Genomic DNA, 13,918 nt, shown 5'->3' with positions numbered 1-13,918 from the left:
CGAAAAAACAGGCGATCATTTGTTTCGAAGTGCTTCGAGCGCAAACAACTTTTGTTGGATTTGGTTCATCTTGAAACACCCATACAGTCGACTGCTGTTTAGTTTCCGGCTCATACGCATAGATCCATGATTCGTCATCTGTTACAATCTTATACACGTCTTTTGAAGCACTGCCATTGTATTTCTTAAGCATTTGTTTGTACCAATCGACACAAGCATCTTTTTGAGATTTTGTCAGATTATGTGGGATCCAACGAGAACAAACCTTTTTCACGGCTAAATGATTATGAAATATTTCATATATGCTGATGGAACTAATGCTCAAGGTTGTCTCAATCTCACAGTATGTCACATGACGATCTTGCATTATTAGTTTTTGCACAGCATCAATGTTTTCTGACACAACAACTGATTTTGGACGATCTTCACGACTTTCGTCGGTGAGCGAACGGCGACCACGATTAAATTCGTTATACCAGCGTTTCACAGTGGCAAAGGATGGGGCTTTATCGCTAAAAGTGGAAGTAAGTTGATTGATGCACTCCTGTCTCGATAATCCACGTCGAAAGTCGTAATAAATCATTGCACGAAAATTTTCACGAGTTAATTCCATTTTTTTGCTGAGACACAATTTTCAAGTGACTGTAAACAATACAAATCGCGCTCAAATAACAAAACGTTCTGAAGAAAGTTATGGTCAAAAATGTCAAACTTTCTAGTGGAAACGTCCGATGGCATCTGACAATACTCAGTGTTGCCAAGGCTCAAAATATAAATAGTGCCCCTCGTATTATGCCATTGCATTTAGATACTTTATATAAAGCAGCCTTTAATGTGTACTGATCTAATATAAGTGCAGGTTATTAAATTTATCATAAATTCATTTTGTGTATACATATGTATGTATATATATATATATATGTATATATAGCTGTAAGTTAACATCTTTGTTGCATACCACGAACGAGATCCACATCAATCAGTTCTGTCTTAAGTTTTGTTGTCCTCATTGGAACATGTGTAAGTCCATCAAGAATATGTTGTTCTATGGTTCTCTCCCATTGTTGCTTATCATATGTTCCAATCTTTTTTTGATACCTGAAAAAATTTACTTCTTACTATTCTAGTTATCATTCCTGTCTGTATTTCCTTGTAGTTGTTACTTTCCAATCAACATTAACATCCAAATTAAACATCCCAGTTTGGGAAGTCATTGTTGATAAATATCAAATTTTAAGATAATAAAACAAATTTGACCAATTTCTTACCAATGCACCAATTCGTTAAGACCCATATGGATTAAACGCATTAGCATATGCAGCTTGCGACAATGCTTTTTGGTTGCAATGAAAATACAACAGTTCGCGAAAAAATGGAATACTACAACTTTCCACAAATTTTTTACACGGACAGTTACAAAACGGTCAAGAGTGACATCGTCATATCATATTGCATCGTATCCAAGTGCGATGTGTCGAAATTTTCATGCTCATTCAGCATTCGTCCACAAATAGGATGATCTTATTAATTTCGCATTATCACCTTAGACAGGTCGAACTTGACAGCAAGATGGAACGATTTGTCGCACAACAAAGCACAATTCATGAACCTATGTGGACGGAACATACATCGAGGCATTTATAATCGCCCGATTTGGATCTTAGACATTACCAGACATACCGAACGAAGGACAAAGGTGGCGATATCGTTATCGCTATTCGTGATTTCCTTTGAATGAACACTATGGAGCAACGATTTTAGGTGGCGACACCGACATATGTAGTTTGTAGGTCACCGACCGAAGCTGGCAGAATCAAATATCTGTACTATTTTGTTAACATGAATAAAATTGTTGGTTTTGGGCTGTTTAATGTAAAAAAAAAGACAGGACAACGAATTAAATTTTTCTTAAGCGATTCTGTCAGTTGGATTAATTACTGCGGAATTTAATTGAAATTCTATGTCTGCCTTTTATACATGCATTCTTAATATTTTCTATATTTAAAACGACATGAATCAATATACTGATGGGACCGTGGGGCGTTGAAAAGGGAAAGAATAAGAAAATCTGAGAGTTGATCAAATTTTGATTAATTTTATGTCCATTTCTGCTAATATAATACAGATTAACTTTAAAATCAACTTTAATCTCGGTTTAATTCACTTTTTATCTTTTTTCAGTTCTAAGTATTAGAGAGAAAAAAGATAGAGTAAATTAAAGTAATTACTCTACATTCTTGTACAAATGGACATTAATCAACAATTAACTTAAGAATTGATTTCTGCAGATTTTTCAATTACCGTATAATTTATTCTTCTTACATTCTATTCTATTTTTCTAAAATTAATTGTTTTACTAACAAAACAGTATAGTATATAAATATTACTTGAAAAGTTATAAAACGCCAATTAAGTTAATTCATGCTAGTTTAATTTCAAAATCGCTATTTCAATATAGATTAACTTTAATTTAGGTTTAATATACTCTTTTTCTAATCTTTAAAATGAGAGAAAAATAAAAAAAAATAAATGAGAAACCAAAATTAAAATTAATTGATTTAAGTAGAATATGTGATGTATAGAAATTGAAACAAACGAACTTTTTTTGATTGCTTTCTATTTAAATGCTTTCAATGCTTTCATCCTTGTTTTACGTCTAATGAATTATAAAGACAGAATGATTACACGCGCTTAAAAAGCGTGAGTGACCAAATCGAGCACAGCTGACATCTTTAACAATTACGCATAATTATGTTAGGGTGTTCCTAAACTCATGGAAGGAAGACTACGCATTTAAAGAGCCGGGAAACAACATAACCTGTAAAATGCATATTTTGAAAAGCCTCACGAATATTATAGATTCGTTAAAAATATAAAAACAGTAAATAGTTACAAGTTTGAATCATTCTGTGCCATATAATTTTGGGGCAGAATTGGAGGCTCCTACACAGTTGGATCATCTGGACATAATATAACAAAAAGGACCTGTAAAATATGACGCTTTTATTAAAAAGATAAAGAAGGATACGATTATTGATTCATGATTCTGTATTATATACATAACATCTTCAGATTTAAAAAATGGAAAATATTATTATTAATTGGTATCTGCATTCTTGCTTTAAGAATCAACGTTATTTTACAAAATTTATATCCTTCTGTAACACAGCTGACTGAGCTACAGAAGTGTCCAGTGTGTTATGGCGTTTCTGCATGTCATAACATTCACAAAGTAGATCTCCTGTGGAATAATGTTAATGTGATAATTTCTCATTTGTTTGGCGTTAAAAATATATTCTTTGGAACGTATAATCAAAGTAAAGTGGTCCTTAAAAAATTGGCACACTCTTCTGAATTAAAAGCGCTTGATGTTACACTGTGCAATGAACTCCATTTGGGATATCCCTGCTCTAATGTTCCATTAGACAGATATAAAGCAGATTTTTATAATCTTATTAGAAAAATAATTACTTCTGATTTTTCCAAGGATGATACAAGTCGATTAAGACTTTGTCCAACAATTAGACATTTAGATGATCTATTTTACAATGTTCATCTTAATAATAAACATATTGATCCCACACAATATCTAATTAACCTCTGGACATTAGTTTCCATAAATCCAGAGCCTTTAATACTTCAGGTAAATTATAATAAAAGTATATAAAAATTATATAGTTCATTTTGATTATAGGATTTATTAGATAATGTTAGAGATTAATTTTTGATAGAGAGAAAGATTGAATATATATTACAATTATATATTTTATATATATATATATCTCTAAACGCTTCTTTTTAGATATTATCTGCCGAAAATGGATGGCCTGTGCCAAGATATTTCGGAGCTTGCGGTCGGATTATTATTGAAGAATATGTTGGGTTACCGCTGTCTGATTATTATGACAAATCTTGGATTCAAAGAGTAAAAATAGCTTCGAGCCTTTTAAATGCTGCTTATTTGTTTACCTTCAAAAACGAAATGTTTGGTTTTTATTTAACGGATATATCGGCTGATAATATTGCTGTTGACCATGAAAATGTAGCAAAATTTATTGATTTAGAGAATATTATTATTGTTGACAAAAACATTTCTCAAGGTAGTAAACATTTTCTTGTTATAAAGACATTTATGAAATAAGCAAGTGAATATTACACTCCATTTGTATGATATTTGTAGAATTTGTTGAACCAAAGAACTGGCAGAAAATACATAATACAATACACTTCGATTGTCCTAATTGTTTTGCATTTTCTTCCAAGGATATTTGTAATCATCATTTAAGTGACCACAATTATTATGCAATTTGCCAGGTAGTTGCTATTTTATTTATACGTAATTATGGTCAGATATATTAAGTATCTTTTTATATATACACTGTATATTAATATTAAATATATTTATAAAAGTGTATGTGTGATTGCAGCTTCTATTAAATTCAGGAAATAAAAATCCATTTTCTGGTGGATTTCTTCACGATGTACCTACTAATATTGAGCAGCAATATCCGGACATTGAGGATTTATTGCAACAATGTGCCGTTCCTCGTTCTACTAATTCTAGAATATTTTTTGGTCAGCGATTAAAGATATTATTGGATACGATTTTAGACGGAATATCTCAACATGAATATGCCACAAAGTAGCTTGTTACAATAGCGTAAGAAATTTTTTAATATAATGTTATTGTGTTGAATATTTTTTCTTACTCTTGTATGTATATTTTTGATATTTATTTACAATTTAATGTTACGTTACAAATTACTTCAATAATGTTAATGAAGTTGTATATAAAAATGGTATGTAATTTTAATTAAATTGAAGATGAATAAAACTACATTCGTATATCGCTTGATTTGTTTCTTTGGCATCTATTAATATTTGTAATAATAATTGATATAGGGGATAACGTGTGTAATGTAATTTCAAACATGGTATACTGAATAAAATAAGATTTGAATTCAATTTTCGAAGTTCAAATTTTACCTTTTTTGTGTATCCTTTAGTGTCCTCTATACAATGAGAGGATTACTAAACTTAAACTTTGGGAAAATTGGATTAAAATTTTACTTATTTCGTTTCAAAATTATACCATTTTATCCTATTTGTGTTAGAGACAGTGCAAAGTAATGTTAATAAATAAAAGAAGAATATTTTATATATTTTAATTTATATAGAAAAAGTTTAGGTATATATACAATTATCTAAATAATAATAATAAAAAATACTTTATATTACAAGATAGTTTTATATGCGTCATATTCGATTAAGACATTTGGCACTATTTATATCTTACAACCTTATTTTAACGTACATTGAATTATATAATACAATTGCCTAAGGTTACTGATTCGTTTAAGTAACAAACGTGTACCAGGATGGTCCATCTTTGTAGGTAAAACAAAATTTGTTTTTTTTTTCGAGATTTTTTAAGGCTGTTCAGATTCCCAAATGCCATCCAGGTGACATTTTATTCTTGTTGCTCATCAAATGTTAAACAAGGATATGATCCTGAGGAGCATTTAGGTGGGAATCTGAACATGTCCTAAATAGTACCCTATTATGAAATAAAATTTTCTGTTCTCTTTCCTGTCCTTCTATTTCGTTCTGGGACAACAAGAAAGCGTGCTGACCTTCACTTAATTTTGGTAAAGCTATTTCACGAAATAAATATAATTTGTCTTTTACTTAATTTATGTTAGAAATATCTCTTAAATTATATCAAATTTTAGTAAAACAGTTTTTACTAAAAAATTTGTTTAAAAAACGACTACTGTCAAATAAGGATTTTCAGATTCTAAAGAAGTTCTTTTGAAACCATTACAATAATTATAATTTTATAGCTAAGGCAGACATTTTTATACTTATTAGATACGTATATTAGTTGCATTGCCATAATTTATAATACTATATAAATCTTTTGAAAATTAATAAATATTTTATATTATATAAATATTATATAATAATATTGATTAATAAAAGAATTTATAAAATATATTTTTTCCAGATATATATAGTTGTTGAACTAAAATACGAGTTTCCAAATATTTAAAAATCTTATTTTGCTATGTGCGTGAATTATTATTTTTCTAGGAACTCAAGAACAAAAATTGTTATATTTGTCAGTCTTATTAACGTCATGTCAAGTTTTTTCATGTGAGTTTAGGCATTATATAATAGCTTACTTTGTTGTATTACTAGGTGACAGTTTCTGAACTTTTTCCTTTAATAACGCAATCTCTTCTTGCAGCCCTTGAATTGTGTCATCTTTAATACGATTATCATTTTTTAAATCCACAATAGTATCTTTTAATCCATTTATTATTACATCCTTGTCGTCATCAAATTCCTTCAGAAGCTGATTTGTCGATGGTCGTTCGGAAGGATCCTTTCGCACCATTTGTTTGACCAGTCGTGTCTAAGTAAAAGTACATACACAATTTAGATTTAAGCCCTCATTCTGTAATTCTTAATGACAGTAATGATATTGTTACATTGTCTTTGCACAGGTTTTGTACATGATAAGAAAGCTGCGCAATGACAACATAATGATATTGTTAAGAATTATATAGAATAGGAGCCTGAATAAAAATCAACATAAATATGTATAATATAAAATATAATAAATAATTTAATATGTGTGTGTGTGTGTTTAAAACTCACCCATTTGTGTCGCTTGAAAGCTTCTGGTACTGTATCATTCTTTAAAGAGCTGATTATAGAAATTAACTCCATTTGAGTTTTTATTGGAATTAATAGCTCAGTGAGAACGATTCCTATACTATAGATATCACTCTGCAAAAAAAGAACATATATTATAATGCAAGATATATTCGAAAATGTAATACTTTATATTCATTAGTATTTTTTCCTTTTTTAATTACCTGTCGATCACACTTTCCCTCCAGTTGTTCTGGTGCTGCGTACAAATGGGTACCAATTACGGAATGATGCTTTTCTTTTTGTAATGGACAAGCTAAACCGAAATCACCTAATTGAATCTGAAGCTGTCCGGTTGTCGAAATAAATATATTACTTGGCTGTAAAATATAAATATATTGTTGGCTGTAAAATGTAATCATATTTCGGAAGAGGTTTATGTTATGTTGATGAAGATATGTGCATTTTTACCTTTATATCGTGATGTACAACTTTTTGGGAATGCATATAGTTGACTCCACAAAGTATCTGTTGAAATATTGCTTTAACTATTGGTTCAGGTGTTACACTTATTTTACTGCGCAGCCAATGCTCGAGTGTTTGTTCACACAAAGACATTTGAATGTATAAAATCACGTACGGTCGATTCTGTTGACCCAAAATAATGACAAATATTAAAATTTATTATATTTACCAATATATTTTCAATATCCACTTTTGTCTTAAAACAAAATATTTATATACTTAATAAGCAGCGCTGATAATAAGAGTTAAACTAGTTTTGAACAGTAACACAGGACCACAAACAAAAATTTTTGAAGAGCAACTGAAAGCAGAATAGGTGTTTCTTATAGATTTTGGGTCGTTGAATTCGAATTCGCCGTTTTGCTCCATCATCTCCAGTTTTTTAGTTAATCGAGAAAAATGATGAAAAATCTGTAAAAATTAAAACATTGTGAAAAGAGTAAAAGTAAATATGACATTAAAATGTGGTTATTTATATGTATTTTGACAAATTAAACAAAGGGTAAGAAATAAAAAAAAAACAAAAGGTAAGAAATAAAAAATTTCACAATAAGTAATAATTGTATTCGGACTCTCAAATTCAAAACAAATTAAAAGTATGACTAAATTAGGCTAGTGAGAGTCAAGCAACAAAAAAATTTCGTTTTATTAATGCCAGGAAATTGAAAAAAAATTACACCATTGTAGTTTTGTAAGATCAAATTTTTTTTTTCATTGAAAGATCTTCGTATTGATTTCCTATTGCGACTACTTTTTGTTTCCCTCTTTAAATCCCAACAAAAATCTGACATCATACGTTTATCCCAAACACCTTGATAACGTTTTTCCATGTCTTTAATGTCTTGATGGAATCTTTCTCCTTGTTCTTTGCTGAAATCTCCAAGATTTTCAGGGAAGTAGTTAATATGAGAACGCAGATTCCATCAAGATATCAAAGACATGGAAAAACGTTATCAAGGTGTTTGGGATAAACATATGATGTCAGATTTTTGTTGGGATTTAAAGAGAGAAACAAAAAGAAGTCACAAGAGGAAATCAATTCGAAGATCTTTCAATGGAAAAAAATTCGATCTTACAAAACTACAATGGTGTAATTTTTTTTCAATTTCCTGGCATTAATAAAGCAAAATTTTTTATTTCTTATCCTTTGTGTTTTTTTATTTCATATCCTTTGTTTAATTTGTCAAAATACATATAAATGACCACATTTTAATGTCATATTTACTTTTACTCTTTCTACAATGTTTTAATTTTTAAAGATATTTCATTATTTTTCTCGATTAACTAAAAAACTGAAGTTATGGAGTAAGACAGCTTATGAATTCGAATTCAGCGACCCGAAATCTATAAGAAACACCTATTCTGCTTTGAGTTGCTCTTCAAAAATGATTTTTTATTGTGCTGTGTAATTAATGTTTCAAATATTTGAACGGATTCCTACATTGTTTTACTATGGACTTAACAAGATTCTCGTTTCTAACTGATGAATGAACACCGATCAATTATCTTCATTTTAATAATTGACGTATTGTTCAATTTTTATTTATTGATGTACATTATAAGTTGTTAAAATTTACACAGTCTCTTATTATAATTATTAATTTATTGCTGTTTCATTCTCGTTAGTTATTCAGAATAATTTTGATTTCAATTTGTTACATATAAGAATTGATGAAGACCAAGTAAAGGTCAAAAATGTTATTCTTTATATTAATGAAGTAATAAAAAAGTTATTATGTTATTGCTATTTTCTGGTCGCTTTTTTTTTTAAATTTGCTTTGCAAAAAGGAGCTGATACATATTTCCTAATTACGTTTATATACTTACTTTTTTAGAAGCGTACATACATATTTCTTGACTAGTAGATTCTATGTCTGCAATTGTTTGATCTAGATTTTTATTGCTATTTCGAAAAGACACTACGTCTGAATAAGATTCGTTAGTACATTCTTCTATGTCACTTTTCTCAACAATTTCCTCTCCTGTGGTGTTAACCGACAAATTAAGTTCCTCAAATCTTTGACTAATAGTGCTGCGATTAAAAATACTATCACTATTTTCCCAATTCCCATATATCTTATTTTGCTTTTTCTTTTTATCTATATACATATCAATGGTAGAAGATGCTTTAGTATCAGGTAATATATTTTGCTCATTGAGACATATTTTACTATTATTAAAATTCACACCATTTTTGTTATCGAATAAATTGTTGATGGACTGCGAACTATATGACTTGGTTTCTTTTCGATAGTATTTCGATCCATGTGATGACCTGTATGATTTTCGATCTGTAGATGACGAAATATTAGGCAATGACAACGGTTCCATCCAAGCCGCATTGTAGGAAACAATATTAGTATGCTTTAATTTAGCCAATGTCCATACTTCATTTAGTTGCTGCTTGATAGTCTCTATATGATCAACGGGCATAAATATTTTTTTAATCGCATATTCGATGCCGTCGAGACGATGTTGTGCTTTATAAACTTCACCAAAGCCTCCACGAGCAATGAAGCATATTTCGCGAAATTCGTCGCGATAACGGAATTTCGGTGTTATGAATCTGCGTAAGAATGTGAATATCAATGTGACGTTATAATACACTCTTCGTAAAAAAATGCGCACAGGTCTAGACTATTATTTAAAATAAAATAAAATAAATAAAAATATGGCGAAATGATACAGGACTTTCCATTTTTTCTCAACAAGATCTATGAGAAAAAAATCAGTTAAAGCAGATCTTACTTCTTAAATATTTCAGAGTGAATTTATATACATGTCCAATTCTACAAACTATGCACCAAAATCTTTTTAGAGCTTGAAACACAATCATTGAACAGAATTAGACTAGTAATATGTAATATCATATATTAAATTGACAAGCAATAATTTTTAAAACTAATAAGCCTCTTAAAATATTAAAAATTTGATACTAATTTAAGCATCTTAAGAACTGTAAATAAGTTTATCGGCCGGGATCCGAATTCAAATCTCCTGTATTCTGTGTGGATATCCTCACTATTCACAATGAATTAAATTATTTATAGTTTTAAGATGCTTAGATTAAATCAAGTTATTAATATCCTTTTAAAGTGCTTATTAGCATAAAAAATTAATATTTAAAAAACTCTGGGAAAAAAGCTATAGGAATCGGCGCTGTGATCAGTGCGCATAAAATTAGATATCGAAAAAAACATTTAATTTGTCACCATTAGAAGATGTAAATTCAAAAAATTGTACGACATCATATATGTAACAAACTCGGCCACTTACAGGTAAACTTTACCATCTTCAGCGCAAATATGAAGACATCGTAACGATAAATTAATTAACTTGATCCGTTGTGTCTCACTGGCAATCGAATTTAAACCTATAAGAGGATGTTTATTCCACAGCTAATTAAAAGGCTGAATAGTAATAAAAATTATTAAATTGCTTATCAATTTAATACGTGATATTACAACTAGTTCTGTTTATATTGCATTTCAAGACCGCAAAAGATTTTGGCACGCAATTTGCAGAGAATTGAATATAAATATTAATTCATCGAAAAAATATTAATTTAGTCGAAACGTCTAACGAATATAATTATGTATTATTATTAAATCGACGTTTTAAATAACTAACGTTTTTCACATTGACACCCAGTGCAGGCTTATATATGCTCCTTATTAATTATTAATGAATTAATTCCTTTTGAAATATTTAAGCACTAAGATCTGCTTTAACCAAAAATAGATTTATTTTTCTTGATTTACTTTTCTCGTCGATCTAATTGTAATTGTTGAACTACGAGAAAAGTTCGACGTGTCGAAGTCGTGTTGATCCCGTTATCGAGAAAACAATCCCAATGTCTACATCTGTGCGTAACATTTTTTGTCAAAGAACATATTACAAGATTTAAAAAGACATATTGTATAAAATGATGTAATACCTTGGTATAGATATAGACAGAGCATTTTCACTTTTAAGCTCACCACGAGCGACTGTAAGCATGTGATACAAAGCATGTTGATATTGTCCTCTTAGCATTTCGAATTCTGGCGTATTATAGGTGTCGTTAATTAATTGCAATTGGTGTAGTTTATCACAAATTGCTATAAAACAAATATTGTTGTGTACAAAACAAATGTCTTAATAGGAATATTTTTACATGTTAATAGTAATGTTTAAAGACAGAAGGATTATACTATAATATAATTTATTTCTGCGAACTTTATCCTCTTCTAACAGATTGCATAATTGTCGTAGGAGTGATTCAATTAAGATGCCAGTGGATTGAGTTATTTGCTGTTCTCGTGGCGCAATTGATCTGTTTTCATTTTTATTAATATTGTCCAGACAAAACGTTGACCTCATGTTGTTACTTGAGCCTAAACAAATCAAGATTTGTAAATTTCAGATATGTATCCCAGTTTTAGGAAATTACAAGAATGTCCATTTAAATGTTAATGAAAATGATGCAATGTATGTCAAAAAATGTGACCACAAAGTTGTGTTCATTAAATCATTAATAGCGTGTATTTATAAAAATATAAACTCTGCAGTATTACAGTTAAGTTTTGTTATACCTTATTAAATGTTAAAAATAATGATTTTTTTCCGAAATGATCATCTCTAGCTTCGATTCAAGTTTTAAGATGCTTCGGAAACATCAATGCATTTTGTTATGGGTAAATTCTACCAGGTAGCCAATAGAGTAGTATTTAATTTACTAAATAATGAAAATCTTTTAAAATCTATAAAGTTTTATTTAGTTTTTAATTTAATTAAATATAACTAATACTTCAGAGTTTGCTTTATTTTAAATATACGTTATTATAATACAATTATAGAACAATGGTATATTACAGTAACATAGACTTAAAAAAGCGAACTCTAAAGTTTTCTCTGCATTAGTATTCTCTGCATGTAGCAAGCGGATATTTCGTAGTTTAAATAAGTCTTTAATGTCATTTTAACGGCAAAATGACTTCTTTAACATTATTTTGATGTAAAAATGAGAAATAGTTTGTTACTTGAGTAATGACTTATCACACAAAATTTTGTGTCTATTGATAATTAAAAAATTTTTCTTAATTTAAAAATTACAAAAATGTTCATTCAAATTCTTAAATATAAAGAATGATGCAACATATTATGTACCTATTACTATGGCAAAAAAATTAGAAAAAAACTCAAAAATTATCAATAAACATTTGTATAAGATATCTTTTCTTTCGCACTGAAATGAATTTGTCATTTTAAAAAAGATTGTACATTAAAAACTTAAAATTTTTACTTATTGTTAGAAAATTTTTTATGTATTAAAATCTATTTTCCATATTTCGTAAACATTTCAAGATAATACATTTTGAATATTTAAACATTCCGAACATAAAAGTCACTTGAGCCTACATTTCGGCAGATAATTATTACATCAAATGTTCGAAAAAGAGCGCCAGATTGATAGCACAATATAGATAGCATTATACATATATATGTATACCCTGGTCAAACGTGGTTATGGTCGTCAGAGCATTCCAAGGATGATTTGTCTGCTCCGTATTCTCCGTCATTCCACAATCGGAGGATTCCAATTCCCTTCTTTTGCGCTCCATAACGCCGACGAGAGCGGACTGACGTGGACGACACTGACTGACAGCTCCGAGATTCCACCGATTCCACCTGCCGAACTGTAAACGCTGTAAATCGACGATTGGCGGTTAACATGCTCTGTACCACTCTGTACATGTTTCGCGCACTTGCCTACCTTCCCTGAAATCCTGTCTCAGCCACCACGTCCAAACAACGTTCAACCAGACGAACGGACGCTAAAATCCGCGAACACCGAGGCGATGTGATGCGCGAATCCGTGAATTTCGACATTGCGCCAAGATAAGTACGGGAAGAAAGATTTGAACGTTCGAACGTTCTGGAAGTATTCGTTAATCTTCTTGTCACGCGCACTAGGCTACTAGGCACACAGAGCTGGTTTGATAAGTCAGATCAAGTCAGACGCGCAGTTATTAGTTCGATCTTACTAAATTCTTGATCCTTAATCCTGTTTAATCCTGAGATTTAAGAAATTACACAAGGCTGCTATTGGACTGATTGGACTGCATGTATACGTCACCATCAATTTTATTTAGTAACATCCGTAATTAACTATATAATGACGTCTGATGAAATGATAATTGAACTCAGTTTTATAACATCAGTTAATAATTATGGATGTTACTAAAATAAATGCTGTCAAACAGAATTCGCAAAATTAGATAAGGCGTTTGTATAAAGAAAACATTATATTAAATTAATTAAAATTAAAATGAATTATATTTACATTAAAATTAATTAAATTAAATTAAATTTTTTTAGCTTATTTTTAAAACTGCATTCTAAAATGCTTCTCGAAAAAAAATTTTACTAAATATAATATAGTATACGTTACATATACTGTATATTTTGAGTAAAATTTTCCTCGAAAAAGATATACGTTTTTAAATGTAGCCTGTAAATGCGAAATTTTATTTACAGTTAATATCAACGGTAATATCATTATCGACAGTCGATAAATTAACTGACGTACAGAGGAAAACGCACATAGGTGGCGTGATAAGTTTGATTCCTGCAAAGTCACTAGATTAACAAAGTACCACGAACTGCCGCCATTTTGGCTACATGACACACGGTTATTTAAAATTTCAGTCTATTTCGCTGCGGTTTTTGCAATTTTCAACACAATAACCGG

The 13,918-nt window shown here is 29.8% G+C and overlaps 3 protein-coding genes across 6 annotated transcripts in view; 1 reads left to right on the top strand and 2 right to left on the bottom strand.

Annotated features, from left to right (window-relative positions):
* Positions 1-1,761, bottom strand: part of phtf (putative homeodomain transcription factor) — a 6,800-nt gene extending 5,039 nt beyond the window's left edge. Inside the window, exons 1-2 of the mRNA XM_018509783.1 lie at positions 1,269-1,761; positions 959-1,098 (exon numbers count right to left, since the gene is read on the bottom strand). Of these exons, the coding sequence (XP_018365285.1) occupies positions 959-1,098; positions 1,269-1,315 (187 nt within the window). The 5' untranslated portion in view covers positions 1,316-1,761. The remainder of the gene's footprint in view (positions 1-958; positions 1,099-1,268) is intronic.
* Positions 1,762-3,040: 1,279 nt separating this feature from the next.
* Positions 3,041-4,646, top strand: LOC108762671 (deleted in autism protein 1 homolog). Its single transcript, XM_018509775.1, has 4 exons — positions 3,041-3,643; positions 3,803-4,100; positions 4,181-4,314; positions 4,428-4,646. Exons 1-4 carry the CDS (start codon positions 3,041-3,043, stop codon positions 4,644-4,646), a joined length of 1,254 nt encoding a protein of 417 aa, XP_018365277.1.
* Positions 4,647-6,075: 1,429 nt separating this feature from the next.
* Positions 6,076-13,325, bottom strand: LOC108762677 (eukaryotic translation initiation factor 2-alpha kinase 1). 4 transcript variants are annotated; one of them, XM_018509786.1, is made up of 10 exons: positions 12,941-13,324; positions 12,677-12,855; positions 11,379-11,561; positions 11,123-11,285; positions 9,375-9,751; positions 9,013-9,284; positions 7,132-7,308; positions 6,885-7,040; positions 6,664-6,795; positions 6,076-6,418 (listed from the first exon to the last, which is right to left on the bottom strand). In XM_018509786.1, exons 1-10 carry the CDS (start codon positions 13,054-13,056, stop codon positions 6,182-6,184), a joined length of 1,992 nt encoding a protein of 663 aa, XP_018365288.1. In that variant the 5' UTR covers positions 13,057-13,324; the 3' UTR covers positions 6,076-6,181. The 4 variants fall into 4 exon arrangements, with proteins under 4 accessions (XP_018365288.1, XP_018365287.1, XP_018365289.1 ...); XM_018509785.1 differs by having other exon boundaries at positions 9,013-9,751; positions 12,941-13,325; XM_018509787.1 differs by having other exon boundaries at positions 9,013-9,751; positions 12,677-12,872; positions 12,941-13,015.
* Positions 13,326-13,918: the final 593 nt, after the last annotated feature.

The sequence above is a fragment of the Trachymyrmex cornetzi genome, unplaced genomic scaffold (genome assembly GCF_001594075.2).
Source record: "Trachymyrmex cornetzi isolate Tcor2-1 unplaced genomic scaffold, Tcor1.1 scaffold316, whole genome shotgun sequence".
NCBI classification, from domain to species: domain Eukaryota; kingdom Metazoa; phylum Arthropoda; class Insecta; order Hymenoptera; family Formicidae; genus Trachymyrmex; species Trachymyrmex cornetzi.
The sequence above is the reverse complement of the archived record's forward strand: the minus strand, read 5'-3'. Positions and strand labels throughout refer to the sequence as shown.

Excerpts from the sequence above, each read along its gene's own strand:
- LOC108762671 (XM_018509775.1), top strand. The coding sequence starts at position 3,041 with ATGATTCTGTATTATATACATAACATCTTCAGATTTAAAAAATGGAAA. Across the intron at positions 3,644-3,802 it reads CAGAGCCTTTAATACTTCAG|ATATTATCTGCCGAAAATGG; the intron begins GTAAATTATAAT and ends GCTTCTTTTTAG. Across the intron at positions 4,315-4,427 it reads ATTATTATGCAATTTGCCAG|CTTCTATTAAATTCAGGAAA; the intron begins GTAGTTGCTATT and ends GTGTGATTGCAG.
- LOC108762677 (XM_018509785.1), bottom strand. The coding sequence starts at position 13,056 with ATGTCGAAATTCACGGATTCGCGCATCACATCGCCTCGGTGTTCGCGG. Across the intron at positions 7,309-9,012 it reads GTATGTACGCTTCTAAAAAA|AATCGACCGTACGTGATTTT; the intron begins GTAAGTATATAA and ends TTGGGTCAACAG. Across the intron at positions 7,041-7,131 it reads TTGTACATCACGATATAAAG|CCAAGTAATATATTTATTTC; the intron begins GTAAAAATGCAC and ends TATATTTTACAG.